We start from the raw sequence: 27,208 nt of genomic DNA on the forward strand, positions 1-27,208 counted from the left end.
CACAAATTCAAAATCTATCCTTGCATTGTCTTTCCCGACACAGCAGGCTAATAAATGTGTCAAATTAAAAGGAGAACAATCAAGTACATGGTCAATCATAATTTATTCTTATGCTAAAATGTACAGCATTTTAAGTAACTGACAAAAGGAGAAAAGTCATAAATACAAGAATGTCATTCTGTCCGATTTTTGTGCACATAGCCAGGTATTTCCCCCCTGTTCTTACCAGCAACTCTGTACAGGTACAAAGGCTACAAAATAGCAATATAAACAAAAACACAAATACAAGTTGCGTTTTACATGCAATCCATTAGCTTAGTTTGGTCTATTCACAGGCTCTACTCTTCTACACTTCGGTAAAATATAAATCCAACATTTTATAAAGATAGAAAACAAATCTACAGATGGAATGAAAACGTAGCTTTAAAGGCATTATGTAAAATATCAACTTTGGACTAAATTTATATTTTCTTTATTGTCATTTGTTATTATAATCATTTAGTTCTTTAAAATTCTGCCACACTTCTGGACATTTTGAAATGTTTTAGAACTTTTTAGGGTACAAACACTGAGATATGCTTTGTTATTTTGACAGAAATCAGTCTGCTTTATTAAACAGAAAGCTGCCTCAAGGAGATCTGTTACAAAAGACTTCAGAATTATACATACATAGCAATAAAACCTCTCAAACCGAACACAAAACAGGACTAAGTATACATTTTTTTTACATTATTAGAATTAACAAAATATAGTTTTATCTTTCTCCCTGTAAAGGGAAACCTAATAAAGGCCAGATATCTTTCAAATGGCTTGCTATTAAGCACAACACTTGTACAGTACTACTCAATGCACTGTCACTAACAGAGACTGAAGCATGCTAGTTGTCACTTTACAAAATAAGTACAATAATTTAAATATACAAAGGCATGAGTATAGTACAAACTAATTGTCAGCACTGTTAGACAGGTACACTGAACAGGTTCAAACAGCCACTAACTCCACTTGTAGCAGGCACATTAAATGGCTTCATTTGAGGCTGCTACACGACTGCAAAGACCACTGATGAAATCTCTACCTCTGAGCTCTGAACCCGCCTGCTCTAAAGACACATCAGAGACACTAACACTAATTAAATAGATTTTCATCGTAATGATGTAAGGCTTCCCATTTGGAGAAACAAAAATACTTTTTTAACATTAGCTTCAAAGTTTACTCATGGATGAACATTTTTGCATTCTTTCCAAGTGCTGCTGCTGGTTTTTAAGTAATAAACAACAAAAAGACACCAACAAAAAGAAAAAACAAACAAAAAAAGGCCAAATCAGTGCATCTTTAAACAGCAAAATGCACGTGAGAAGAAACAGCTCAGTCCTGCGGAGAGTTACCGCCTCATGAAAGGCCCTTTCAGGGACTGCTTGGACATGCCTGTGTTCATGTAACCATGGTGACCAGCTGGAGTGTACACCATGTTGCCATGTGGTGGAGCCTGCATGGGCTGCTGGGGGTATGGCTGTGTTCCCATCATGCCCATCTGCATAGAGTACTGGGGTGACTGGTTCATATAGGCATGGTTGCCATGGTAGCCGCTGTTCATCATGGGCTGGCTCATGCTGTAGCCATTCATGGCGTTGAGGGAGGGCATGTTCATGGAGTTGACATTGTAGCCCGGTGCCGGCATGATGTTCACACTCATGTTCATGCGCGGCATGGCAGCCAGCGTCCTGGACGGCGCCTGCATGGACACAGTCTGTGGCGGCCGGGCGTACATCTGCTGCTGGTGGTGTGACAGCGGGGCCGACTTGGAGCGTGCAGAGATGTGACTCTTAGAGGCCATTTGGGGCTGGATCCGCTGCGAGGGCGGGATGCCCATGTTACGCTGTAGCATCATGGATGACGGGGAGCTGAGATTCGGGGGCGGGGTCATGGTGGCCTGCACCTGTGGGTTGGGGACTCGATGTGAAGTCTGGGACAAAGACACCAGACTGGAATGCTGGGACGACAGCGAAGGAGTGTTTGCATACGACGTGATGGGGTGTGAGGCCGAGTGGTTGAAAGGCAGCGAGTGAGGGTGGTCTATGAACGTGTTGGTGAACTGCTGCAGTTTGGCCAGACTGAGGCCGGACGACTGCGAGTAGTGACCGCTGCTGTACTCCCCCTGGTGGTTGATCCTCTCGTAGAGGGCGAAATTTGGGTTGCCAGATTCAGGAATGTCTGCCAGCTGCATGGTAGTGGTAAAGTTGGTGGGAATGGCGCACTGTGCCATGGACTGCTGCTGCTGGCTGTGCTGACTGTGTTGATTGTGAAGGCTATGCTGGACGTGCTGATTGTGCTGGCTGAGCTGATTGTGCTGCAGGTGGTGGCTGTGATGCAGACTATGCTGGCTGTGGGGATTGTGTTGACTGTGCTGGCTTATTAGCTGATTGTGTGGACCGTGTTGATTGTGTTGGCTGTGCTGATTGTGTGGGCCGTGCCTGCTGTGGGAGTTGTGTTGTTGACTGTGTTGACTGCGCTGGCTGTGTTGACTGTGCTGGCTGTTGCTAGGCGGCCTCTCCACCACCACGCAGCCCTGCGGCGACTTGACGTTGCAGTGCGGCGGCGAGCTCAGGCTGTTCTGCTGAATCATGCCACAGCTGCCGGGGTTGACGGCAGCCATTTGCTGGCTAACGGCGCAGCTGCTTTGGGCCAGGCCGCTGGGGGGGATGCTGTAGGAGCAGCTGTTCTGGGAGGGGCCCGCCCCACAGATGCTGCCCCCCATGGTGGAGTCGTAGCTGCTGGGGTTCTCGTAGTTCTCGGTGGTGCTCTCGATGCTGCCCAGATCGCTGAAGCCGCTGTCCACCACCTGCTGCGAGTGATCCGACACCGATGGCACGTCCATCATGGGGCTGGTCTCCATGTTGTGCAGCGAGGGCACAGAGATTGCACTGTGGTCAGGGCTGATCTGAGTGTAGCCGCTGCTCTCCAGGATGGAGACGGCCGGGCTGTTGACGGAGCGTACCGACTGGCTGGGGTGGGACTGCGCCGAGGAAAGGGGACTGCTGTGATCGGACTGGGGACAGTCGTCCAGGGACGTGAGCTGGGGGCTCTGGGCCACGTGGGTGTAGGTCTGAAGGGTAGTCCTGCAGGGCTCCTGGCTCTCCACACAGTGGAAAACATTCTCCTGCTCTGCTGTGTCCTGCGTCAGGGACTGAACAGCTTGGGCTGTCTCTGAGTCGATCTCAGTGCAGATGGGGGGATCCTCCCTCAGCACGGGGCTGAGCGGCGGCCTCTCTGCAGGCTGCGGAGCTGGCTGATCTGGACCAGGACTGGGTGCGCTCTCGTTCTCTTCCTCTGACTCAGAGTCTACAGCGTTATCAGAGTCTACTACAGCTGCTACTGAAGCCACCGCTACTGCTTCAGGTGGTGGTGGTGTTGCTACTGTCGTTTCTGCCTCTGGCTCTTGGATGCTTTCTCCAGCGGTAGCCGGTTCCTCTTCACTACACGCTACTGTAGAAACCTGCTGACTCAACACAGAGTCATTGTCTTCTTTTGGATCTAAAAAAGGTGGGGTGCATTGGGTTATTTCTTTTGAACTCTGTTCCAACTCTCCTTTGCTGCCTTCGGTGTCTACCGTCTTGCTGTGAGTGTCATCTTCATCATCGGCATCCTGGTCCTCTACTTGAGTTCTCTGCTCGTCGTCCTCCTCCTCTTCTTGGTTGTCATTCTCCAGTGACACGGCGGCCACTGTGTTTTGTTGCAGATCTTTGGCTGGGGAGTCCTGCCCGTGTTCACTCTCTTGCTGCTCGTCTTCAGGTGGTTCTGGGGAATCTGCTCTCTCCTCAGGCGTGGGGGAGATGGCGCGAGGAGAGGCGGCGGGCGAGCACACCGGAGAAGCCAATAGCGATCCTTCAGGGGAGCTGGACTTGTTTGAGCAGAGGTCAGCGGGACTTGGGGGCTCAGAGGAGAGCCTCTCTAGCGTTATATCCGGACTAGCCGAGGATCTGCCGGCTTCTCTGCCCTCGTCCGAGCTGATAATATCCTGGTCTGGTTCCCCTTTGGCTTCTTCAGTGTGAATATGGTGCTGCTCTGCCTCCATCGGGGTCTCGGGGGGTGTGTAGAGGTTGAGCTTGAAGCCCATCTTTCGCTCATTCTTTAGCCTCCACATAGGAGGGCCACGTTTCACTCCTTTCGGCCAGCCTTTCTTCCGTTTCACTGGACGTGGTCTGCTGAGTCTTTTGGAAAGGACATCAGCGCCTGTGGAAAAAAAATCAAAAATCAATTAGTTAGAGATAAAACTATCTGCTATAAAACTATTATAAATAATGTTGGACATAATATTTTTTATGACAGTCCAGATGTTTATACCTTCATTCCAGTGTTCAAGATTGTCTTTGTGTGCGTTTTTCTCCAGCCTGGGGCGACCTCTCCGGCGTTTTATTGGTGTGATGGGTGTCTTGTCCTCCTGTTCTTCTTCCTCCTCATCCTCCTCCTCTTCATCTTCCTCCATCTCGCCCACTCTGCAGGTGCGCTTCAATAAAGGCATGGGGCGTTCGTCCTCTGAGTTATCAAAGGGTTCGTTCAGCACCTCTGTTGTCTCAGAGATGGTTTCCGTTGTTACACTGCTGTTTATTCTCTTTCTTTTACGGCCCCTCTTCTTAAGCACGATGGTTCTCTGAAAACACAAAAAAAAAAGAACCGATGAAAACAGAGTAAAGCCTACATCCGAATAGAGCAGTTTTTGTTAAGACTGAAAACTAGGGCACTAGGTGGATGGCTTCCATGAGGATATGGCAGACATTCATTCAGGCTTTTGTGCTAAATGTAAGAAATATTAAAACCACACTGTGAGACTCAATGTTTTAGCGATGCAGCCTGGTGTGGAAAACCACAAATGAGACAGTCAGAGAAAGCAGAAACCACAGTCTACATTTTACATTCTCCGGTTGTTTCCCACCGGCTGCCTGCGACTCGACCGCTCTCCTCTCCCAAATCCTTCACGAGAGGAATGTGAAATCAATACTGTAACTAATGCACTAAATAAACTCCAACAGCCAATGTCGCTCTCTTTTTCTGGTTTCCATACAGTTTTTTGTCAAAGAGGTTTTTTCCCCCAGAAATCATTCAGTCAGATGTAATATTATCTCTAGCACAAGGGGGCAGTGCCATATAGACAGAACAGATGTGAGCAGCACAGAGAGGAGGGCAGTAAATTAACCATGACCATTGACAATAGTACAAGGTTTAGCCTGCACAGTCTCGACACCAGCAGTGAAAACACAATCTATTATCTACAGCTGCAGGCACACGGAGGAGGCTCCAGATGACAGGAGGAAGCCACTGAACCCTCCACTGAATTCATGAATATTTATCAAACCTTTCCATCTCACCAGAGTACACAACATGGTCCCTAATGATGGAAAATATCTAATGATATACATTCAATTCCACACTGTCCTCGAATAAAGCTCTAGATAATCAATGAGATAATCCCACTAGGGAATAATAACTGACTAGTGGTGATGCAAAAACAAGCATGATTCACACATCAACAAACAATAAAAGTCACCTTTCTCTTGGCTGCGAGCATTGCGTGGGCTTTAGTCAGGATGGGTGGTGAGCCATCTGAGTCGTCATCATCGTCCTCGTCAGCTTGGTCATCACTGACTTCCATAGACTGCTGGACGCGCCTGGTCCAGGACAGTGCGGGGCGGCGCTCGTAGGTTCTGAAGGGAACCTTGCAGTGGACCTTGGTCAGAGGTTGCCTGCTGTGAGTCATCATAAAGCCCTCTCTTTCCTCTTTCTCCCAGCAACTGGCCTGCTCCTTCAGCCGCTCAGCCTGGTAATTAAACAGACAAGACGCATTATCTCTGGGAAGGAGCACATGCACGCACACAGCTTCCAACATCAGCGCAATGAGGCTAATGGGAAAACAAGGGATCGGAATTACCGACATGACAAATGAATCATAGCAGGTTTTTTCTCCTGATGATAAAAAAGAAACAGCTTCCTTATTGGATGCCTGCCCGTCATATGAGGCGGTGAGGGGGGAACATTTCTGTTAAGGCACCGTGGAAAAATTGCATTTCATGGAATATTCAACACTGTCAATTATGTAATAAACTGATTTAGGGGCAATTTTGCACAACATTAGAATGCTAGACTGACACTGAGGATGCCGTTCCCATTATCGGCCTCTAATGAACTCTCCAGCTAACCAAACAAACATCCAATAATAGCATTGTAGGCAAATGTAAACAAACATCTATAGTCACTAGATAAAACGAAGCCACCTACATCCATCTCTGCCTCCCGCTCCTCCTCTGACAGGACGGCGTTGTGAGTGGTGGAGGGCGTCCAGCGCAGGGCGTCGGGGTCCACATCGTTCTGACGTGGGAAAGCCCGCAGACTCTCCATGTGCCTCTGGATCAATCGCTCTCTTCTGATCAACACAATCCTAGGGGTCACAGTGAGGAAAAGCCTGTGAGTTTATGTCCATAAAAGAGTAGAGAGAATGTAGACAAGAAGGTGATGTGTGGTTAAATACAAGCTCTTTGGTGCTCCATGTCCTTGGGGGTGCTTAACCTGACTTACTTCTGTCAATATTCAGCAGCATTAATGGATACGCTGTTAAAAATACCCGCTGGCCTGGATAAGTCAGACAGCGTGCAGAAAGCAGCGGCACAGGGCTGAAGGAGACTGCGACTTCGGGGAAACTGACCTGCCATCTTGTCTGTCAATCATGCCGAGCTGCTGGAGAGTAGCGGCGATGTCGTGCGGACACATCCCAGTGGCCCTGCTTATTCCTTTAACACTGATGTGTTTATCCGGGTGCTTATAAAGGTACTCCAGTATGACACTTTTCCAATATGCCAGGTAGGATAAGCGACCCAGATCTGACAGCGGTTTCTCTGGGGAGCCGGCTTGTCCTTCTTGCCTGGTGAGAAGGTAACCTAAAAAGACAAGATTCAAACAAAAAAAAGAAAATGCTTTAGTCAAGCTAGAGGCTGCTGCTGCTGCTGCTTAGTTATTTTGGATTGCACTTCAGTCACTATACCCATCCCTTAAGGATTACATATTCATGTAAGAATGTGACACCAAACTCTGGTTGGGATTTCACCTTCAAATGGTATAAAGGGAGGTGAGGCAATCAGTTTTCTACTCCTTCAACCTCTGTCAGAAGCTATGGTACATGCTGGCAAGGCCAACAAAGGAGGGTGAAAGAGGGGAGTAAAGAGGAAACAAAGCGACAGAGCGAAACAGAGAAGCAGCTGGATGTCATTGCTCACAAGAGACTGCACTTAGGAGAGATAACGAACAAGAAAAAAATAAAGAAATAATAATGCTAATATGTATCTGTGTATAATTAGTTTTATAGCAGCCCTGTCAAGGGTCATCCATTAAGAGCGGCATGGAATTAATGAATGCTTTTTACTGTGCACCCACTACCAAGAACCAAACAAGCAAATCTAATCAACAAACACTGAACACACAGTATTCCAGTAATCATGACAATATTCATTGCTAAAGCCAAGAAGAGGAGCCTGGGATAACAAACATTTAGCGATGAATATTCAAATAAACTAATTGAAAAAAGTGATATTTCATTCAGTGTCATTCTACAAGTATATTATCATTAATAAACCAATAGAAAAGAGCTACTCTGCGTCCTTTGAATTATGATTTGAAAGAGAACATTTCTCACAAGGGCGCCCACTAATGCTCTGCTCTCAGGAGCTACCTGAGACAAAGTGTTCCTCTAATACAATCCAATATACTAGAACATCTTAATCTAAACAACTTGCAGCTCCAAAGCTACATTTTCAATAAAGCCTTCAAAGAGCTCAGAACTCAGCTGTGTTCAATCTCCCTTAATCCCTGTCTTTGTTATCAGCACACTCTCAATATCACAGATCCTCTTGCATCTCTGTGTCTCAATGGCTCCCAAAGTGAACAGGAAATCAAATGCTCCATTACCGCCCACCCACCTCATGCTGGCTCCTTTTTTCTTCTTCTCCTCATCACACACAAACTCTCCAAAACAATAAAACGCCTATAAAGACAAAAAAAAATTCCTGCCTGAACACAGAAATCCACTCAAGGCAGTAACTGTTTTCATAAGTGAACCGCAAGGCTTTAAATATTGTATGTGTTGCATTTACTGGACTAAAACATAAAGCAGTGTCTACACCTTATCACGAAAGAAATGGGGGCATTTTTTTTTCTCTGAAAAAGCTCTCTAGGCGATGATTAGGTGAATTATTATTGGACATCAAATAATGTATGCAGCCAGAATGTTATGTTCCTCGTTCCTAATCTGCTATGATTGCCTAAGCACTGTTCATGAATGCTCTTGATTAGGCTACTTCAAAGCCTTAACGAAATAACAGCACCTTGCCAGAAGCTACAAATTCCCCCCTTAATCTGAAAGTGTTTGTACTGGAGGAAAAAAACCTTAGTTCAGTGGTCTAAAAAAGCATTACGGAACTTACTGAAATCAATAAGGAACCTTCCAAATCCTTGCCTTTGGTACTGAGGCATGATCATTATGCAGGAGACATTGTACTTCTGCTGGCAAAGCTTTTCCTGAGGGAAGGAGAAACAGATCAAGTATGTCAGAGCTCTGCTGAAGCTGGCAATTTACTGCACCTGCCATTGTCCTTGTCTGAATCTGTGCACACACACGAACATGCACACACACACACACACACACACACACACACACACACACACACACACACACACACACACACACACACACACACACACACACACACACACACACACACACACACACACACACACACACACACACACACACACACACACACACACAGTTATGGGATTTCACTAAAAGTCTCTCTCTATTCTGAATTATGGCTACAACAAGATATATTTGGTCTGTAGATTTATGTAACTATTCCATAATTGTTTTAATTCATAAAATGTCACACTGCTTAAAAAGCGTGACCCAGTGAATATTTTGCTCGACTAATCTTTATCATCTCATACACCTCTGTGAATAAGATCCATGTTACAAAAAGGGAGAAATTACATTGTGGTCATATTGTATCGGTATCATCATTCAAAAATGATATTGCGGTATTCCTTCATTTCCCATACAATCACTGTAATTCTTACCTTGGAGAAATAGCCCACAAGATGACAGCCTTTCTCATCATTCTTAGTAAGTATGTAGAAGAGGAACGGCTCCACATCATAATACAAGGTCTTGTGATCCAGGAAAAGCTTGGCTAACAGGCAGAGGTTTTGGCAGAATAGTTTGCTGACATTTCCATCAACCTAAACAGGGAATAAAAAGAGCAAGAGGACACTGTTCAAACAGCTCCCATTTTCCCCCTCCTCCTCCTCCTGCTCCCAAAACCCATTCAGTGGAATCTCATGCAGCATACAGTTATTGCTTTATTGCTGTAAAGGAAAGCTGACCTCAAATACGGAAAGGTCGTCCTTTCTGTATATTTCATTAGCTGGCGGGTGGAACCAGCCACACTTCTTTGTGTGTCTCTGGAGAATGTTTTTGCTTCTCATGTACATCAGACAGAACTCACACAGATAAAGCCTTTGTAATCTGACAAAGACAAAAAATAAATAAAAGAAGAGCTGTTATTAGTACTACAGCATTAGAGAAACAAAAATAAAGAAAAGACCGGCATTATTTGTCATGTAAAAGCAACATTACCTTGAATATTCAGGCGGGTAAGGCGACGAGTACCAGGTTTGAATCTCATACTTCCCGAACTCAATGACGGCAGGGCATCGCACGGAGTCTGTATTCATCAGAGATCCAGTCCTCTGTGAAAAGACCCGGTGAAAGTAAATGCATAAATGTGGTGACCCAGATAATTCAATCACTCAGTGTAACCAGCCTATAAAAATTATTATTGTGTCAAATTTCTCGAACCAATGTTGTGGTTCACAGTTTTCACATTTAAACAAAAGATGCATACAATCTGACAAAAATCTTTCACTAGTAAGCTCTTAAATGTTTATACAACATATAATTAAATAAGTCCCTGCTGATATCCGAGTTAGCTTCTGATCCATCAGCTTTGTGAAATAACAATACATAAAAAATATGCCATGAACACGAGATGGTCCCAACAACCACATCAAACTGCTCAGTTGGCACAAAAACAAGGTAATCCTATAGAGACACGGGGTCTCACTCTCAAGAGAGACAACAACATTACAACATAAAGTTACAGACAAGATATACATTCAAGTTGTGTTTAAGATGTTCCTGTTTTCTCACCTGCGTGGCGAGTTCCTGGACGTGCATGAACGTCTCAATGTCATCCTCTGTGACGTGTTCTCTGGACATAGCTGCAAAGTCGGCGTGGGCTTCTTGCTTCACTCGCAGCTCCCCGATGTGGCCTGTCACAGGCACAATAACACAACATCAACACATCAGATAGCACACTGACACCAGCTTGTTTTCAAGCAGCCGTAGCTGAATCATCTCATAAATGCATTCTATGCAAATGTGCTTATACTGTGAGAAGTACTGCTGCTGAGCCTGTTTGAGGCCGTGTCTCGGAGGAATTTCATAATGTATCATCTTTGCATGTTTATATGAAAATCCCTAATGTAATGAAGTGAAACTAAATCACTCTAATTGCATAACTGCTTGCATGTACTTAGTCATCCACCAAGACAGTTTCCCATGAATGAAGAAGCAGATGCAGTGGAGGAAGCTTGTGTCAACATGAATAGCAACTGATGTCGGAAAGCAGGCAGTCATTTTATGAAAGACATCAACACTATGACATAACCACTAAAACAAAAACCCATTACAAGTGGACTGATGTGTCATTAACATATTAATGGAAATGTGATGTTTGTGCAGTATAATGTTTAGAACTATTGGAAAGATATAGCCATTTGTTTATCCTACTTGTTATCTTTTTAAACTGTGACTCCACTGCTGAAGACAGAGAGACGTAAAGGGTTACTACACTTCTGGCTATAATCATCATGTCAGCTCTGAGTCAACTTGGGTGGCTGAATCACTGGGTTGTATGCGTCTAATGACCGCTGGAAGTGAGGTTGAGTGGAGACAGAGATTTGTGAGGGTGGGATGAGGAAGAGCGCTGATGTGACTACAGCCTCTACTAGGTAGTGATCACAATGTGCGCGCTACTGCAGAGGGTCAAGGACAGAGCAAAGGAGCGACATGAGGGAGTTAGTGGGCCATGCACTATGACAAAAGCCGACGGGCGAAGAGGATGGAAGCCACGTGAACTTCGCAGCCAAGTCAAAACGCAACGAAACTGGGTTAAAGAAAGTAAAATAATTCAAATTAGGCAGAAGATTAGTAGTCTGTTAGAATGCTGAGGGTGTCTTCTCAAAGAAAAGATTAGCTCTAGTCTGGAGAAAAAAATAAAATAACTGCGAGTGTCAAGCTTTAAATAAATAAAGAAGAAGCTTAAAAAGGTGTGGAGACGCAGGTCTTGGCTGGAGTTTTCAAGCCTTGCTTACCATGATTATTCTCTGGCTTAATTCTTCCATCTGTCAAGTCTCCCTTCCCTGGTGAGGGGGCTCCCTTCTGAGGGCTCACTTTATACCTCAGCCTGCCTAGCGTCCTGTGCTTTTTAAGGAAGGGGTTACGTTTGAAATGGCTGACCATCTTAAACGGGTGTCCTCTGGGTCGACCCGGCCCAGCAGACGTGGAGTGTAACCTATTTTTATTGAACTCGTTCTTCCCAAAGCGCTGGGGCCCCGATTGGGACGCGTGGGGGGAATCCTGCTTATAGGGCATGCGCTTGGGCGGCGCGTAGCAAGGTAGTCTCTTTTTCCGCGACTGTCCCTGAGTAGTAAAAATGTGAGAGAGTCCGTCAAACAGTCCCTTAAGTTGGCTGCTATTGCAGAGGCTACTCAGGGAAGGAACACTAGACTGGCTGGAGGAGCTCTGGGGCGAGTTAGCAGAGGTGGAGCTGCTGGACACCTGCGAGGGGGGGCTAAGACCCGGCAACGTGGGGGCGGGAGGAAGTGCAGAGGAACAGGGGGTTATCTTTTGAGTGACGTCAGCGGCAAAGGCAAATGGCTCTGGTGGCCTGGACAGTTTGGGCGGACCCTTGTCTCTAGAGCATAGCTGTTTGTCGGGCAACTCTACGTCTACAGCTCGAGAGGAACGACGGCCCACGGGGGAAGGGGTAAAGAATTTGGAAAGCCCGTCGATAAGCCCTTTGGTTTTCTTGTTAACGGTGAGTGTAGCTGGGGTGGAAGTGGGCGTGAGGGGGGGAGTGGTGGTGGGGGTGGAAGTGGTGAATTGGGTGGCGTCGACCGCGCAACGGGGGTCTGCAACGGCCAATCTGTCTCTGGCGTCCTTCACAGATGCAGCATGACCAGATGAAGGTGTGGAACAGACGGTAATCTTTTGACCCCTACCAGGTGACCCCCTTCCTCCAAGTGCTACCATGGAGCCGTCACCACTGGTTACAGACCTGCCAAGACAAGGGAAACAAGGTATTCTGTAAAAGATCAGATCTCACTGCCAGAAGTTGAATACAAGTATGTGCATTTACTCAAATACAGTAATAAAGGACTTTAAGGTATTTTTTTAATTTTTATTTAATGCTACTTATACATACTTCTCCTCGTTGAGTACTTTTTACTCCACTGCATTCATATTACGTGTACAGTAACAAGTAATTTAACAGATTAAGACTATGCAGACAAAGCATGTGATCATCTCCTAAAATAAATTGCAATGTATATGTAATGTATAATATCATATACAGATATTTGATCTATTCTATCTAGTCACGTTTTCTTTATTTCTGTATGAACAAACAGTTTGGGGAGCAGTCAATACTTTTTGCATAAAAAAACTCAACAAAAATTGTGTTGAATTGTGCCGCAGAGCTACACAAATTAATTTTGATGAGAAGAGAAGATTTCACTGTTGCTTATTAGATGATTATTATTAGAAGACTACTTATTGCCGTTTTTCACTTTCATTAGACAGATTTTGGAGAGACAGAGTTGAAATGGGGCAAAGCGGTGGAAATGCAGAGAACCGACCCTGGGTCGGATTCTAACCGGGTCTGCTGCAATGAGGACTGAGCCTCTAGGGTATCTGTCATTTTCAACACAAAATTTTGGTAAAAGTGTTATCCAAATGCTAACCTGGGGGTTTGTTTAAAAATGTCAATTGTCTATGTCCACATATTCAAGATCTTAACAATTAACAATTGCTATTCTGACCAATAGGAATTGAAACTGCAGATATTCAGCTTACTGCTCACTTACATTCTTTGTTTGAGCTTATTTCTGGGCCTTCCGATTGGCTTTGCATAACGACGTTTGATCTGATCGGCTTTTTTGTGCAGCAGTTTCTTCCCATTCTCCTTCGGCCTGCAGACTTGGCAGATCCAGGTTCCTGGAGGGTGTCCAAACACACAGAGCAACGTAAGGTTGGCTTCATCAATTCAGAGGACATTCAGTACATTCATTTGAAACATTTCCTTTAATACAGAGATCTGGCGTGACTCCCACCAGCTCACAATGACAATCATTTACTCAGCACAAAGCAAAAAATCCATAAGAAAAACATTGGGTCAATTCTCAGTCCAGTGAAATAGACTTCTTGTCAGCTTGTTGAGCAAAGCTATGTGACTTGTATGAATTGCCTGCCGATTGTCCTACTACAGTACTTGCACTATCATTACAAGCCTCGCTGTAGGGTCACTACTGTAATCCAGAGATAGCAAATCTCCCCAGGGATGCTGGAATAATTTGATATGCATGCAAAGCTCCTAATAAGCCACCGCTGCCTCTCTGTGTGCTGAGTGACAGCCCCAAACGGCCGGCTGTGGAGAAAAAGGCTTTGAAATGACAGCGGAGAGGGAAACAGAGAAGCCAGACGGTGTAAACACCTCACCTTTTGGCATTCTTGAAAGCGGCGGGTCGCAGCATTCCATGTGAAAGCCCCGATCACATGAATCGCAGAATAGCATCTGATCCTGAAAGGGAACAGCAGGCATGTGTCAGGGACGTCCCTGTTGCATACATGTAACATCCCCCGTCATTTAAAGAAAAATAAGCCCAATCGAGCACAAGAGAGGCTTTACAAATCTTAGGGAAAACCAACAAACCCTCAGGGGTGTATTTGAAATGTATGCAACATTATACTTACAGCATTCTTCCCCTGTCTTCGACAGTAGCTGCAGGTTTTGCATTCAATACACTGCCATCTTAATCTCTTCACATTTAAGGTTAGTTCGGGGGAAAACTTCAGACACGATGGATGCCCTTCAGAAGCAGATCAAAAATACAAATTAGCATATCATATGTTTACCAGCACAGACTGTGTCACTGAGCTAAACACAAGGCCTTCCATTTATTCACACAGTTAGGTTAAATATTAACATATTACATCATCAAATACAATGGTGAGCCTGTGTGTCCTTAACACTAACCCCCCACGCCCGCCACTAGTCGTGTCTAAAAACAGTATGATCAAACATCTGAGCCGCTAATTACAGATAATTTGATCTTAATGAGGCAGAAACAGTAGCAGCACTCATTCTAATGGAAGCCGATCCATGAAAGTCATGTAAAAGCTTGCCTTCTCCCTCACCCTGCTCCCTCTCATGGTTGTAAAACAGCTGTTTTACAGTGAAAGCACAATTTGTGTACACTGCGAGCGGTTAATGAAAACCACCTCAACGCTACTTAGTCAAATTTGAGCTATAAAAATGTCACCAGGAGAACAATTCCTTAGGGCATTTAAAATAATTGTTCCAACATAAATGACTCCTTGGCAAAGGTAATTTTACGGTGGGTTAGCAGTTTTGTCTGGAACAAAAGAACAGTAAAGGAAATGCCACCAATCTGCAGGCGGGAAAATGGTTGATCTTTGATCTGCCGTGCCTAGCAGCACTCTAAGAGAAGAATCTGATTTGAGTGAAAATGACTTGGGTGAATTCAAATTCTAACGGCCACTTATAGAGCATCTGCCCTTCTTGAGACCGCTGAGGGTTGCAAGCAATTTGGTTCTCCACAGCCACTCAATTTGAACATTGTTCTTCCATTAAATCCCTTGAAGGCAAGGGAAAATGTGGAGCAAAAATGTGACATCTGTATTACTGACACTGAAAATGGCTAGTAACAACGTTGGGTGACATGAGAATATACTGTACATTGTGAGTTGATAACATATGTCAATAATGATAGATTTTATATAATGATAGATCTCTGGTTGTGCAAGGTGATGGCAGGCCAATTTGAAAATCAATAAGCAGAAATGCTTTCTTATGGAAATATTGGATTTATAGGATGTATATAGTGTCTCACACTTAGTCGCAACTAGTTTAAGTTAACATTTGTCATTTGGACAGGGCAATATATTGTATTATATATATGCAATATATATATTGCATATATGTGCCATATTGTGATGATTATCAAATAACTATTCTTCTAAATATTGTGATGAAGGTTTAACTCGTTTTCATTCACACTGTTGCTTGTAAGCCTCTGCTAGCTTGCATTACAATGATTTCTCTTTATATCAAATGTAGAAATCATGTGGTTCATACTTGCTGACTGTCATTTTTTTTTGGTCAAAATAAGTGAATATCTCCTCATGATCCGCTACCTGACACCATACTGTACATGCGCTGGGAAAAAAGTATATGTTAATACACAGCCAAGGCTTTTTAAACAGGTATGTAAACAAATAGAATGTAAACAATGGGGGAGCACCATAGCTAACCGCATACCCATTTGCAGAGCCTAGGCTGTGTATTAACACCACTTTTTCTTTCAGTGGGCACACTGGAAGCAGATATTCAAGTGATTTTGTCAACAAACGTTCTCCAGAATTGCCGCCTCCACCTTTGAATATTCATATCAACTCCCAATGTTTTGCTAGCTTGCGAGAAGAACCTCCAAAAAACTGAAGCATAAGACAAGGCGGTCAGACTTACCGCTGCTCCCACAGTCTGCACAGGACAGCAGCTCTTCTGGCCGCTTGTCCCGATTCGACTCTTTCGTTCCAAGACAGAAACTGCATATTGGGATGGGGTCGACCCGGAGCTGGGTGGGAACATAAACAGAGACAAATTGTTTAAAAAACAGAAACGGGCGCGGGCTATGACAGAAGGGCTCAATTCATCCAGTCAGGATTTCTGAGATCACTGCAGACCTTACACACAGTACAGTCAGGCACCCGTTGGTTCAAACAAGACGATAAAACACAGTGTTTGAGTTAATAAAAGATCCACAAAATTATGAACCATAAGCATACGTTTCTAGACTAGAAATGAATAAGAAATTATTCTCATCCTTAGAGATATGCCGCATGTGACATCCACCTCCTTTATCCATTACATCTGAATGGGTAAGTGATCTTAGTAATCATAGTTTAAGGGCTTAATCCAATTCTTAAAGCTTGCACTCCAGTCTGAAAGGATTAACCAGCATGTAATCAAATTACCTCAATAGGAAAACATGCTCGCTTTGTTACCACCATGATCCACTGTAAATGTTGCAAGTCTCAGAACAAACACTCATTTAAAGGCTTATGGTTAAGTTCAGAAGACATTAAATATGAGCTCAAGGTTTAAGAGGATTTCCCCATTGATCACTCAGAATGAAGAGCGGGCTGACTACTGGAGAAGACTTAGTGTCATCTCTTCATAGGAACAGTCATGCAAACTGAACCTATATCCCAATCCATAGCCAGACTAAACTCAGACCGACGTAATAATGTGCCTTTCAAAAGGTGTCCCTTAAACAATATCAGATCATTAACACAAGCCTCTAGAGAAGCATCAAACAAAGACACTGCCTGCTGCTCAGCTTTAGAGCAAGTTCTTAACGGAAAATAACACTCACAGGGTGTGTGACCATAAATAAACCCACCTCATCATCAGTTTACACACTTAGGCCCTGTCAATTGACTGGAGATTTGAAGGGCACTCTGGGGATGCCCATAATTAGTTCCTGGTTTCTATGACGCTGATCAGCATTCTGACCTCGACAAAAAATGTGCGACCTGCAAATCTCTATTGGTCCTGGCCACCTCCTGACCTAAAGTTGAATTAAGAGATATCTTCCTTGTTTTCATCCGTCAACAAACACAATGACAGGAGCATCCTTTGAACAGGCAACACACCATCCGAATGAATCCCATAGGGGGAAATCCAGCAAGGATGCAGGCAGGGATGTGTAGTCATTGTTCCTGGCTGTTGTATCAATGAGTTGTTACGGTGAAGGGAAGTAGTTTACCGCCACGTCAATGATTACTCTATTTTCCAACCTGCCAGGTCAATATTTGAAAGCAGGCGTTGGCATTAGAAGCTGAGTGCTGCTGAACACAGCTGTGATTATGGACATTAAAACACTAAATGCTGCTGTCTGATGAGGCTGCACCTGTAGGATATTAACACAGTAGCTCAGAGTCAATCAGTGATTGTTGTCCCATTGTCTCGTGTTATAAAAGAAAAAACAATATCGCCTAATTTACACTGAGCGGTGCAGTTTTGTTCGGTATGGCGGTGCAGTGCACGCATTTATTTGCGTTTCTTCTGTCAAAAGTTGGGAAGGGCACCAAAATAAGTAAACCTTGCGTACCTATGTTTGTCAACCTTTTGTTGGGGTAACAAGCGCTCCCAAAAGGATGGAGCTACACACTGCAGTCCATTGATTGGCCGACAGAATCATAATTTACGTTCGAGAAATAAACCGCTGTATGCTGTCACCTTGGCAAAAGTGAAGAATCTTTTGTTTAGAAAAGAATGTCATCACCCAGCTCTTTGTATACTGTTTGGCGCTTTCGCTCTTCATTTAATTTATTGGCGAGGTATACAGTGTCCTCCCGCTGGTACGTTGTCATGATAGTTCGGCTCTGACCCAGCCAGGGTTTAAATTTAAAGCATCAGCCGATATACTCTGACCGCGGCTATCGCTGTCCGGCAATGAATTTCGAATTAAGATGTAAAAGCGATTAATCTACCAGTCCTTCGCCCATACCCCACTTTTAGACTTATACTAGGGGGCCACCTGGGTAAAGCAAGGGTAATGTCAGGGTCGAACAACCCTGACATTTGTGTTCACACATAGAGCTCAAGCGGGTAAACACCGGATAATTTCAGAGCCACAGTGCATGTGTGAAAGGGGATTTATTGAACAGGCCTTGCTATATTGAAGACCTTGTGATGAGCAGTCTGTCAATGTAAGGCTCATCAAAGTTCCAATCATGTTTGCTAGGGTCTGAGATAAATGAATACATATTAGCTTTTGTCCTTGGCCATTCATTGTTATCGCTGCAAAAAGATGCACCAAAGGCATATGAAGGAAAGGCCTCAGTGTTATTGTTATTGCTTCGAGGTTAATAAGAAAAAGTCTATGTATCGTTTTTATTATGGTGCCTGCACAGGCAAACTGAAAGCACTGAGGTCCTTACATGGCTGAATTGGGGCTTACAAACACCATAAATACGATTCAGACAAGATAAATATAGATACAAGTGAGAACATTAATGTAAAGAGCTTAAAATTAACAAGACATCAATGCTAATATGCAGCCTGTGCAGACTGCTGATGAAATGCTCAGAGCTGATAACATGCCTATAGGCATGTTTGAATAAGTCTTTACTTCATAACACAGAGACTATGTTATGAAGTAAAGAGTGGGCTATGAGTCTAATCTAGGAACTGGATCATTTATTTCCATCAGGAATATTCTTAGGCCTGTTGATTAAAACCAATAGCAATTTGCAATCTGCACAACACGGGGGAAAAAATAAAAAGCTAAAATAAAAGAAACAAACACAGCTGAAGAGATGCTGATGATTTACTTGGGGATTCTAAATTAAGTACATTACAGGAAATGATGCTGCTTCAAAAGAGCAGGCTGTCCTGAGTGAGGGGGTGGGGTCCTATTAGAAAACTGCTGGTGTAGAGAGAGAGAGAGAGAGAGAGAGAGAGAGAGAGAGAGAGAGAGAGAGAGAGAGAGAGAGAGAGAGAGAGAGAGAGAGAGCTCAAGTGGTTGCATAACGCAGCAGGGGAAAAAAACTCTCATTCCTTGCCTTTGTTCCTGCCAGATCCTCTTCAGAATCTAATAAACTCTAAACCGAGACTGGTCTTTATTTATTTATTTTTTTTACCTCAAAGTATCTCTTATTCTCAACACACACACACACACACACACACACTCGTGCTTCAACAACTGAACGGGCAGAGAGCTGTCTCATCCTTTGAAGTGAACGGTAAACCTGGACTGGGGTAGGTGATGTCATCAGGCCGGGAGCAATAGGTTGAAATGTTCCAAATGGAAAACAGCAGGGCAGGCCTTTCCTCAGCTATGAGAACCAAGCACAGGACACTGTGTCTCTAAACAGTTCTCAGTTTCACTTTTGGCCTGACCACAGACACAGTCACAGTTGTGGCTGCAGTATCAAGGTGTCGCTTCCTGATTATTCACTGTGAAACTGGTGCGGAGCAGGGGTGACATCTCTATAGCCCTGATGCTGCTCGGCTCGCCACTTCAGCCGCATAACTTGTGCATAAACTATTAGATCGCATGTCACTTCATCTCGATAAGCCTCAACACAGGATCTGCAAAAATAAAACTACCTACATGACTGTACACACTGCACAATGAGAACTATTTTCCATGCAACACCCTCCTGCGCTTGACGGCGCCTTTAAATTCCAGAGCAAGTACAAAAGTGTTGTCATCTTAGTCATTTGTTTGCAGTGCGTTTTATAGCTAAGCAAGCACCGATTAAAGAGACACAATCTCTGCAAACTATCAAGCACCCCTGAGGTGCCAAAAGCCATGGAAATAATGCAACCTGGAAGTTTGTTTATATGGTTTTATTTCCTCTCTGGGGCATCTCAGTTAGCACAAAGGTCAAAACAGCCGCATGTAGTCTGAAAATATTATGTCCCCCACCACACATGCTTCAGCTGTCATTTCTCAGCGCTATCAGTGAGCACTAGTTCATGCTCATGCCCGGCTTGTGAAATTAACCAATCAAATACCTAAAATCTGTTCACTAATGCTTTGCTGCTCACAAGACAGCCCAGTCACATCTCTTTAAGGTCATTGGGCTAGGGTTACATAACCTGTGGGAAGCCTACAGCAGACTGCCTAGCACCACACACTGCTGTCAGCATGACTTTCTGATTATCCAAAATCGTAAAATTTCTATCAAACTAATTCTTCTCGGTGGTGGCAAAATCTTTGGTTATGATATCTGATATGGAAAAACCAGCGTTTCGGTAAATTCTTGCAACAACGAAAAAAAAACTGTTATCATATGTTAGAGCTGGGTAAGATCGCTGAAAGCAATAACACATTAAAGACAAGAATACCTGGGCTTGAATTATACTATTGTTGTCATTGGAATGTCCCTTTTGGGGTGACAGCAGCATTAAAAGACCCAAGTCCAGGAGATCATGGTACAGAAGATTATTAGGACTAGGGCTGCAACTAACGATTATTTTGATAATCGATTAATCTGTCGATTAATTTCTCGATTAATCGATTATTAATCGATTAGTGTTTTGGTCCGTAAAATGTCCGAAAATGGTGAAAAATTTTGATAAATTTTCCAAAGCCCATGTTGACATCATCAAATGTATTGTTATGTCCAAAAAACACAGATATTTCAGTTTACTGTCATAATAGGATTAAAGAAACCAGAAAATATTCACATTTGAGAAGCTGAAATCAGAGAATTGACATTTTCTATTAAAAAATTACTTGAAACGATTAATCGATTATCAAAATAGTTGGCGATTATTTTAATAATCGATTAATAATCGATTCATCGATTAATCGTTGCAGCTCTAATTAGGACCATGGCTGAGAAAGAAATATTAGATGAGGGAGTTTCTTTTCATTATGCACTTAATAAAAAGTGGAAATACAATTTCTTGAAAAAATAAATAATAATTGACCCTGCGTTGCAATACCCATACTTTCCTACTATTTAGTATGCCAGAAAAAGATTTAGGATGTCTCAATACTTGCACATCAATTGTAGTATGCTGAAAATACCCAGATGCCCCACTAACTCCTATAGCATTTTTGAGTATTCATCTTTATTCTTGACATTTCTCGCATAATCTGATTTTTTTTCCTCTCCTGTGGCCCTAACACTCTTCTGTACTTTAGTATGTAGTGTACTAAAAAGAAAGAGTATGTGATGTGGAACACAGGGACAATGTCGAGATTCAACTCAAGATGTAAAGATTGCTACAACCTCATTTTAACTTTATCATACATCCTTTAAAGCCACTACGAGTAGCTTTGTCAGTTGGCGGCCCCTTTGGACAAAAGCGGTAGTATTTTTACGACACCAGCTGTCGTAAAGCTGTTTTCTAGCGCGTGCCAGCCGTGCGAGTGTCAAATGATTAGGACGCAATTAGTGCATGTGTGTTGAAAGTGTGAGGGCACGGAATCTTTTCGGCTCCGTGAGTGTGGTTAGTGCATCAACTAATGCCAGTCAGTGCCACACACACATGATTGCAATGAGTTGATGCAGGTATACTAACCACTCGCACGGAGCTGAAAGATTCCGTGTCCTCACAGAAAGGGACGAGAGACGGCAGTTAGTATGGATCACGTTGAGGTAATGTGTTTATGTTGTTGTAAATAATGACTATTTCAGATGAATAATGGTCATCTGATGATGGTGAAGCAAAGTAAACTTTGTTTTAGTACCGCTCATTCATTTAGGAGTAAACATTGCAGTCTAGTTCACTCCCGTGAAATTGTGTACACTTTGCTTGGCAACGCCCTCCTCCCGCCTGTCTATCGCTCTCCCTTTTAGCTTTTCTTCATTGCATTTTCTTTTTTTTCCTTGAGGGTTCCGCCCCGTTATCAGTCATTATGACAACAAATAACTGTCTCAAACAAGTCTCCCGCTCCCCTTCCCTCACCTGGAGGGATAGGCTTCTCAAATCACGTTGCTGCGCTACACTGAAATCTGCGACCAATACAAATATGTGACCATAGAGCCTGCCTGCGCAAACTGAAAATCGGACTGGGTGTGCGACCAGACCAAATGCAGTAATAAAAACTATATAAAAACGTCTTTCTTTGCACTGATGGTCTCGTTTGCTGTTAAAGGTAATTTATGATTATCAGAGGAAACATGAGGCTGTTTTAAATATATTAAAAAGTTACTCCTAGTGGCTTTAAGCTCAACTAATAACTGCACTTCACAGTATTAGAGTAAAGCCTGGTATTGAATATTGTTTGCTTAGGCATTGCATTTCATGTTTATTCACAAAAGCGTATTTCCATTTTGTCCTTCTTCTCGAAGTGCATAATAAATAAAAAAACATCCTCCTCTCGTTTTCTCTATATCCTGTGGCCCTTATACTCTTTCGTATCATGGGGATAAGCATGATGTGAAAGGAGTGAGAATGTAGAGGCCAAGTTGTGTGTACCTGGTCTCGCTCATGTGGGAGGAGTGTTACTGATGCCAGGACAACCAAGGGGGAAGCACTTGGACACCTGGAGACCCTTCCCTCCGCACTGCCATGGATGAGTTTATACCGAGGGCCGTTTTTTAACAGCCTGCCGTTGCTGACCGAGCGCTTTGCCCCCAGCCGTAACCTCTGCCGGAAGGCGGGGTTATCCACAACATTTGAGAGGTCATCCTGGTTCCTTAGATACCTCTCGATGTTCTTTAGCGAGGAGCCATGGGTATCATCCAGGCCCTCAATGGCCCTTTTAAGTATTTTATTCCAATCAATATGGCGCAGATCGCTCAAATTCCATATAGGTTCCTTTGATGGCACGGGCACGTTTGCAGGTGCTATTGATCCAACTCTCCCGGGATTTCCTGGGTCCTTGTAGGAGGCGCTCCCCTTATTTGTAACCTTGAGGACAGAACCATCATGAACACTTAATCCCAACTGCTCAAGGACAGTCTTCTTGTCCAATCCATGCGACGTTGCCACCGCATGACAGATCCTATCCTCCGAAGGCCTCTGCTTTTGCCTTTTGATTTTCTGTATTGCTTCAAGAATCCACTCCGTGTACAGAGGGTTTGCAAGTTTTACCATGGTTGAGCAATTAGATGCACAAAAATTCGATCCATACAGATTCCCCTTTTCTGCTGCAAAATAATGGGTACATCCACATCCTTGATAAAAAAAAGTAAAAAGGTCAAAACGTTATGTTCCACGCCATGCCAGCATCCACAATCCTGGGTATTTAACTTTTGATTTGAGGAAAAGTTGGCACGAGTAAATTCCACAATGGTTGACACCAGCTGACCTGGACTGGACCTTTTGATTGAGTTAATCCCAGATTAAATCTAAAAGGAGAAAAGAAAAAAGAAAATCGGTCAAATACATTTGTAAATTTCAACCTATCCCGTAAATGCTAATACTGTTCTATAAACTAGCTTATAACACATTGGAAATAAAGGCTGAGCTGGAGGAATGCAGGACTTTTAAGATGTGTTAAAACATGAGAAACAGATGGATAGAAGCAGATGCAGGAGCTGTCATGGTTGCTAAAGAAAATTCGAGGGACTTAATCCATGGTATGACACCATAATCCACACAGCACACCACATAAAGAGAATATTTTGTCAAAGCTATATGATAGACAGGTTGGCTCTTAGCTAGAAACTTCTACCGACTTCTGGAAAAGTATAAATAGTCCTCCTCGACGGCTAAATATTCTCGGTTTCACATTCCTTTTTAGTCATGGAAAACACACACACACACACACACACACACACACACACACACACACACACACGTCACACACACACACTCACAAGTTTGACATTCATGTCTGAGGCATGTTATTCCCAAAATGTCACCGTGAAATATCTCAGTCGACTGACTAAACCCCATGGACCTATAAAGAAACATAGCTAAATAAACATAGCTAAAACCACAAGAAGGAGATGACACGTAAAGTTTAACCGTGAGAACTCCGCACGCGACTTTTGACAGCTCGACGTCCGCGACGACAAACTGCTCCGCGCGAGCGTTAATGACAGATGTGTAATCAATGTTCACTTCCTGACAGCCGCTGTTACAAGTCAGAGGCACGTCTGCAAATAACCACGGGGCCGTTTAGAGGCACCACAAAACGGTAATAACTCCTTAACAAACCTGGAGTTGTGTTCCGCCGAGTTGAGCAGATAAATGACAGCGCTGCCAGCATTACTGATGTCACCTAAACAGTCGCCATTTTGTTACAATGTTGTAGTTTACATGAATCCGACATGACGCTGATTACAATCCAATGGAGTCTCATTAAACCTTACCTACACTAATGTGCCCTCCCTAGCAACTTCAATATTGGCTGTAAGGACAAGATCCGATTTCTGGTTTGATAAAGCACATGTCAATCTTTATGTATGAGCTCGCTCTAAGAAGCACGCCACTGGCTGTGTGATCTGTCACTTAACTCAATTGACCCGCCTCTTAAGGTGCCTCCGCTGATGAATTGATATCATTTACCACCAACGCTCATAATATTCCAATTTACAGCACTAACGGGATGTTATTAATTTATAAATACACCATAACTGACATAAATTGGCTGAGTAGCGATTAAATCAAATGAATATTTAAGATCATTTGCAGAGCGTTTAACACCGGCCCACCTTTACTCAGATTCCTCCTTGAAACAGTTGGTTACACTTGAAAGTGATTTGGAACATTTTTAGACTTTAATTGGCTGTTTGTTAAATCTATAATTTCTTTGCACAAACGCTGCAATGGCTTTTTAAATCACTGGTTCAAAGTTGTACACATTTCATATCGGCTATAAATATATATATTTTTTTAATCGATTTCCAGGTAGCATATTCAACACACTCCTTCAGGCTAAATGTGTCTAAAGCTATCGCCTTTCTCGCCCCTCTCCCCTCCTCTCTTTACCTTCCTCCTTTTTCATTATTCCCCGAGAGCCGTAATTCTCCTGATATTTATCATTTAAAACTACATGACGTTCAATTAGAGGCGATAAATAACCCATTCGCTACGTTTAAAAGTAGCCTAGGTTTTTCTCCCCCTGCTCGTTTCACGTTCACGCCAGCGAAATTATGAACGTCCTGTGCTGCGCTGTGCAATGATGGCATGACCTCTTTATCACCATTAACTATCAAATATATCCGACTAGGGGCAAACAGTGAGCCCTGGAGAGTACAAAAAATGGGATGTTCGGCTGGGGAATACAAGTTAACACGACCACTGGGAGAGTAGGCTACAGCTTCCTTCATCGCTGCTTCTCAATTATGTATCGCTAGTTTCTTTAGCTAACATGTCTTAGCTTGCGCTCTCCGCTCTCTCATTTTTCCCACATTTAAATTTGGGTGTAAAATGCAACACAAGCCTCCTTGAGTTTCTTTTTCCATGGCGTTTTTATAATGTGTCAAGCTAAGCACGACCTGCCTTTAGCCTACAATCTTTCCACCGCCGTGGGCGAGAAAAGGCACAACAACAAATTAACGAGCAAGTTTCATGCAAGGATGAACATAGTCTAACTATTATTAAAGAAGGAAGAAGAGGCATAAGCAGAAGAGAAAGCGAGGGCACGTACAGGCTGCCCGTAAATATTTGCTGGCTGGTATAGTTTACCTCTTCAAGTTTGTCCCCCCCTCGGATAGTCCTCTTCATTATCGGGGAAACGTCGAAGGAGAAATGTAGTGCAAGCGGCATATCCGAGCGATTTCGTGGGATTTGATCTCTTAAAGCGAGGGCTGGAAAGCTCGCGCCGAGACATGGAGAGGACCTGATAACAACTAATTGAAAGGTTAATCTACATAGCAGCCTGTGACAAAGTGGTACCCTCCCCCTTCTTCTTCTTCCTCCACTGTAGACATCCTTACTTCAGTGTAGTGGAGCGGACCGTCGCCCCTTTTTAGTGCGCTTCTACAATGATATTGTCAATTTCACTTTTTTTCTCCCCCCCCCCCCCCCCCCCCCTCCCACCATCAACATGTCCAACGATTATCCAAGAGGAAAGCATTGAATGTTCACTTCATATTTTTGGTGGATTAGTCTCGGCAGGTTACATAGCACTTTTATGTCATAACACCCCTATTACCGTATTCCCTAGGGCATCCTTTAACTCCCATTGATGTAGATCTGAGCTCAAATGTGATTGATTTTGACATAAGCACATAAATCTAAGTCGTATGTTTTTTTTTTTAAATGAGACATTTTTCCTGCACCGGCCAATAGCTTACTACCAAGGGCAGTAAGAGATATTATACACCAACACCCTAATCTGCTAATTAACTTCACCATGCCCAAGGAAGAGCAATACTTGTTAGCAATAATGTAGATCATTACATTTTCATTTCCGTGTCTTTTTGGATATGCACGCTCTCCCATCGCTCATTTACCAACTCTTTAGCAACAGCATTAGAAAAATGCCAGAAAACCCATTTTTTAATGCTGTAATACAGATGTAATTAAGAGAGATAATTGGCAATTTCCCATCAGATTATGAACAGACACATAGTGTACACGCAGCTTTAAATAAATCTCAAATGAAAACATTTAGCCCTTAAGACTTTCGATGTTTAATTTGAAATGCATTCATTTCATTCACGTGTTAATAGTCTTGACATTTTGTCTGATGCTCATCAGATGCTCTCCTCTTTTGGTTTCTATTTACCTGTATGCCCATTTGCTCCATTTACAGTGTTTATATCAAGTGTCTTGTTTACATTCAGTCTTTGACATTAATTTCAATGTGCCTACTAATTATAAGTGGCAAATACATACACATAAAATGTAACTTTATTGAGGTGATGTTAAATGTCACAGTTAAGTCAATGCAGGTGAAACGTGAATAAAGAGATTGGGGTTTGATGCGTTTGGGACTGGTGACACGATGGAGGCACTGACCAAAACCTGCCTGTGTCTGGTTATAATGAATGCCACCCTGGGCCCCAGCAGGTCCTCCACTGCTGCATGGGTCCAGGGATAATTTGAATTGGAGCATGTGCCATTGCAATCTTCCCTTCCCCCTCCTCAATCCCTGCCAACTGCCACACTGGTGTTCACAAACACTGCTGCCCATCTGCGGGGCAAAACACTGGCCAGGGCCCCAGTTACTCTTTCGCCAGCATCCAGAAAGATATGTTCTGGTCGTGAACTCCCTTTCTGTGGGTGAATATCACAAAGTAAAATTTTTCCTGTCCCTTCTTCAAAGTTGTAAGCAGCATAATTAACTCTGACCAGTTAATGAAAAGATCATCTTGTAGCTT

At 43.4% G+C, this 27,208-nt stretch overlaps 1 protein-coding gene across 2 annotated transcripts; it reads right to left on the bottom strand.

Annotated features, from left to right (window-relative positions):
• Positions 1-95: 95 nt before the first annotated feature.
• On the bottom strand, positions 96-25,780 carry kat6b (K(lysine) acetyltransferase 6B). Of its 2 annotated transcripts, none has more exons than XM_080049172.1 (17): positions 25,569-25,780; positions 22,407-23,281; positions 15,927-16,035; positions 14,132-14,247; positions 13,877-13,958; positions 13,246-13,375; positions 11,473-12,437; positions 10,247-10,368; positions 9,674-9,786; positions 9,421-9,562; positions 9,115-9,276; positions 8,466-8,559; positions 6,695-6,926; positions 6,271-6,430; positions 5,543-5,812; positions 4,342-4,648; positions 96-4,230 (listed from the first exon to the last, which is right to left on the bottom strand). In XM_080049172.1, the coding sequence occupies exons 2-17, from the start codon at positions 23,025-23,027 to the stop codon at positions 1,382-1,384; spliced, it is 6,474 nt and encodes a 2,157-aa protein (XP_079905298.1). In that variant the 5' UTR covers positions 23,028-23,281; positions 25,569-25,780; the 3' UTR covers positions 96-1,381. The 2 variants fall into 2 exon arrangements, with proteins under 2 accessions (XP_079905298.1, XP_079905297.1); XM_080049171.1 differs by lacking the exon at positions 25,569-25,780 and adding an exon at positions 24,096-24,177.
• Between the last annotated feature and the right edge of the window lie 1,428 nt (positions 25,781-27,208).

This window comes from Ammodytes marinus, assembly GCF_949987685.1.
Source record: "Ammodytes marinus genome assembly, chromosome: 20".
Classification (NCBI taxonomy): domain Eukaryota; kingdom Metazoa; phylum Chordata; class Actinopteri; order Uranoscopiformes; family Ammodytidae; genus Ammodytes; species Ammodytes marinus.

Bases quoted from the DNA above. Each gene is read 5' to 3' on its own strand.
- kat6b (XM_080049172.1), bottom strand. From the start codon at position 23,027: ATGGTAAAACTTGCAAACCCTCTGTACACGGAGTGGATTCTTGAAGCA. The intron at 14,248-15,926 runs GTAAGTCTGACC...CTGCTTCTGAAG, and splicing joins TGCAGACTGTGGGAGCAGCG to GGCATCCATCGTGTCTGAAG. The intron at 6,927-8,465 runs GTAAGTTCCGTA...TTGTCTTTTTAG, and splicing joins AAGGTTCCTTATTGATTTCA to GTTACCTTCTCACCAGGCAA.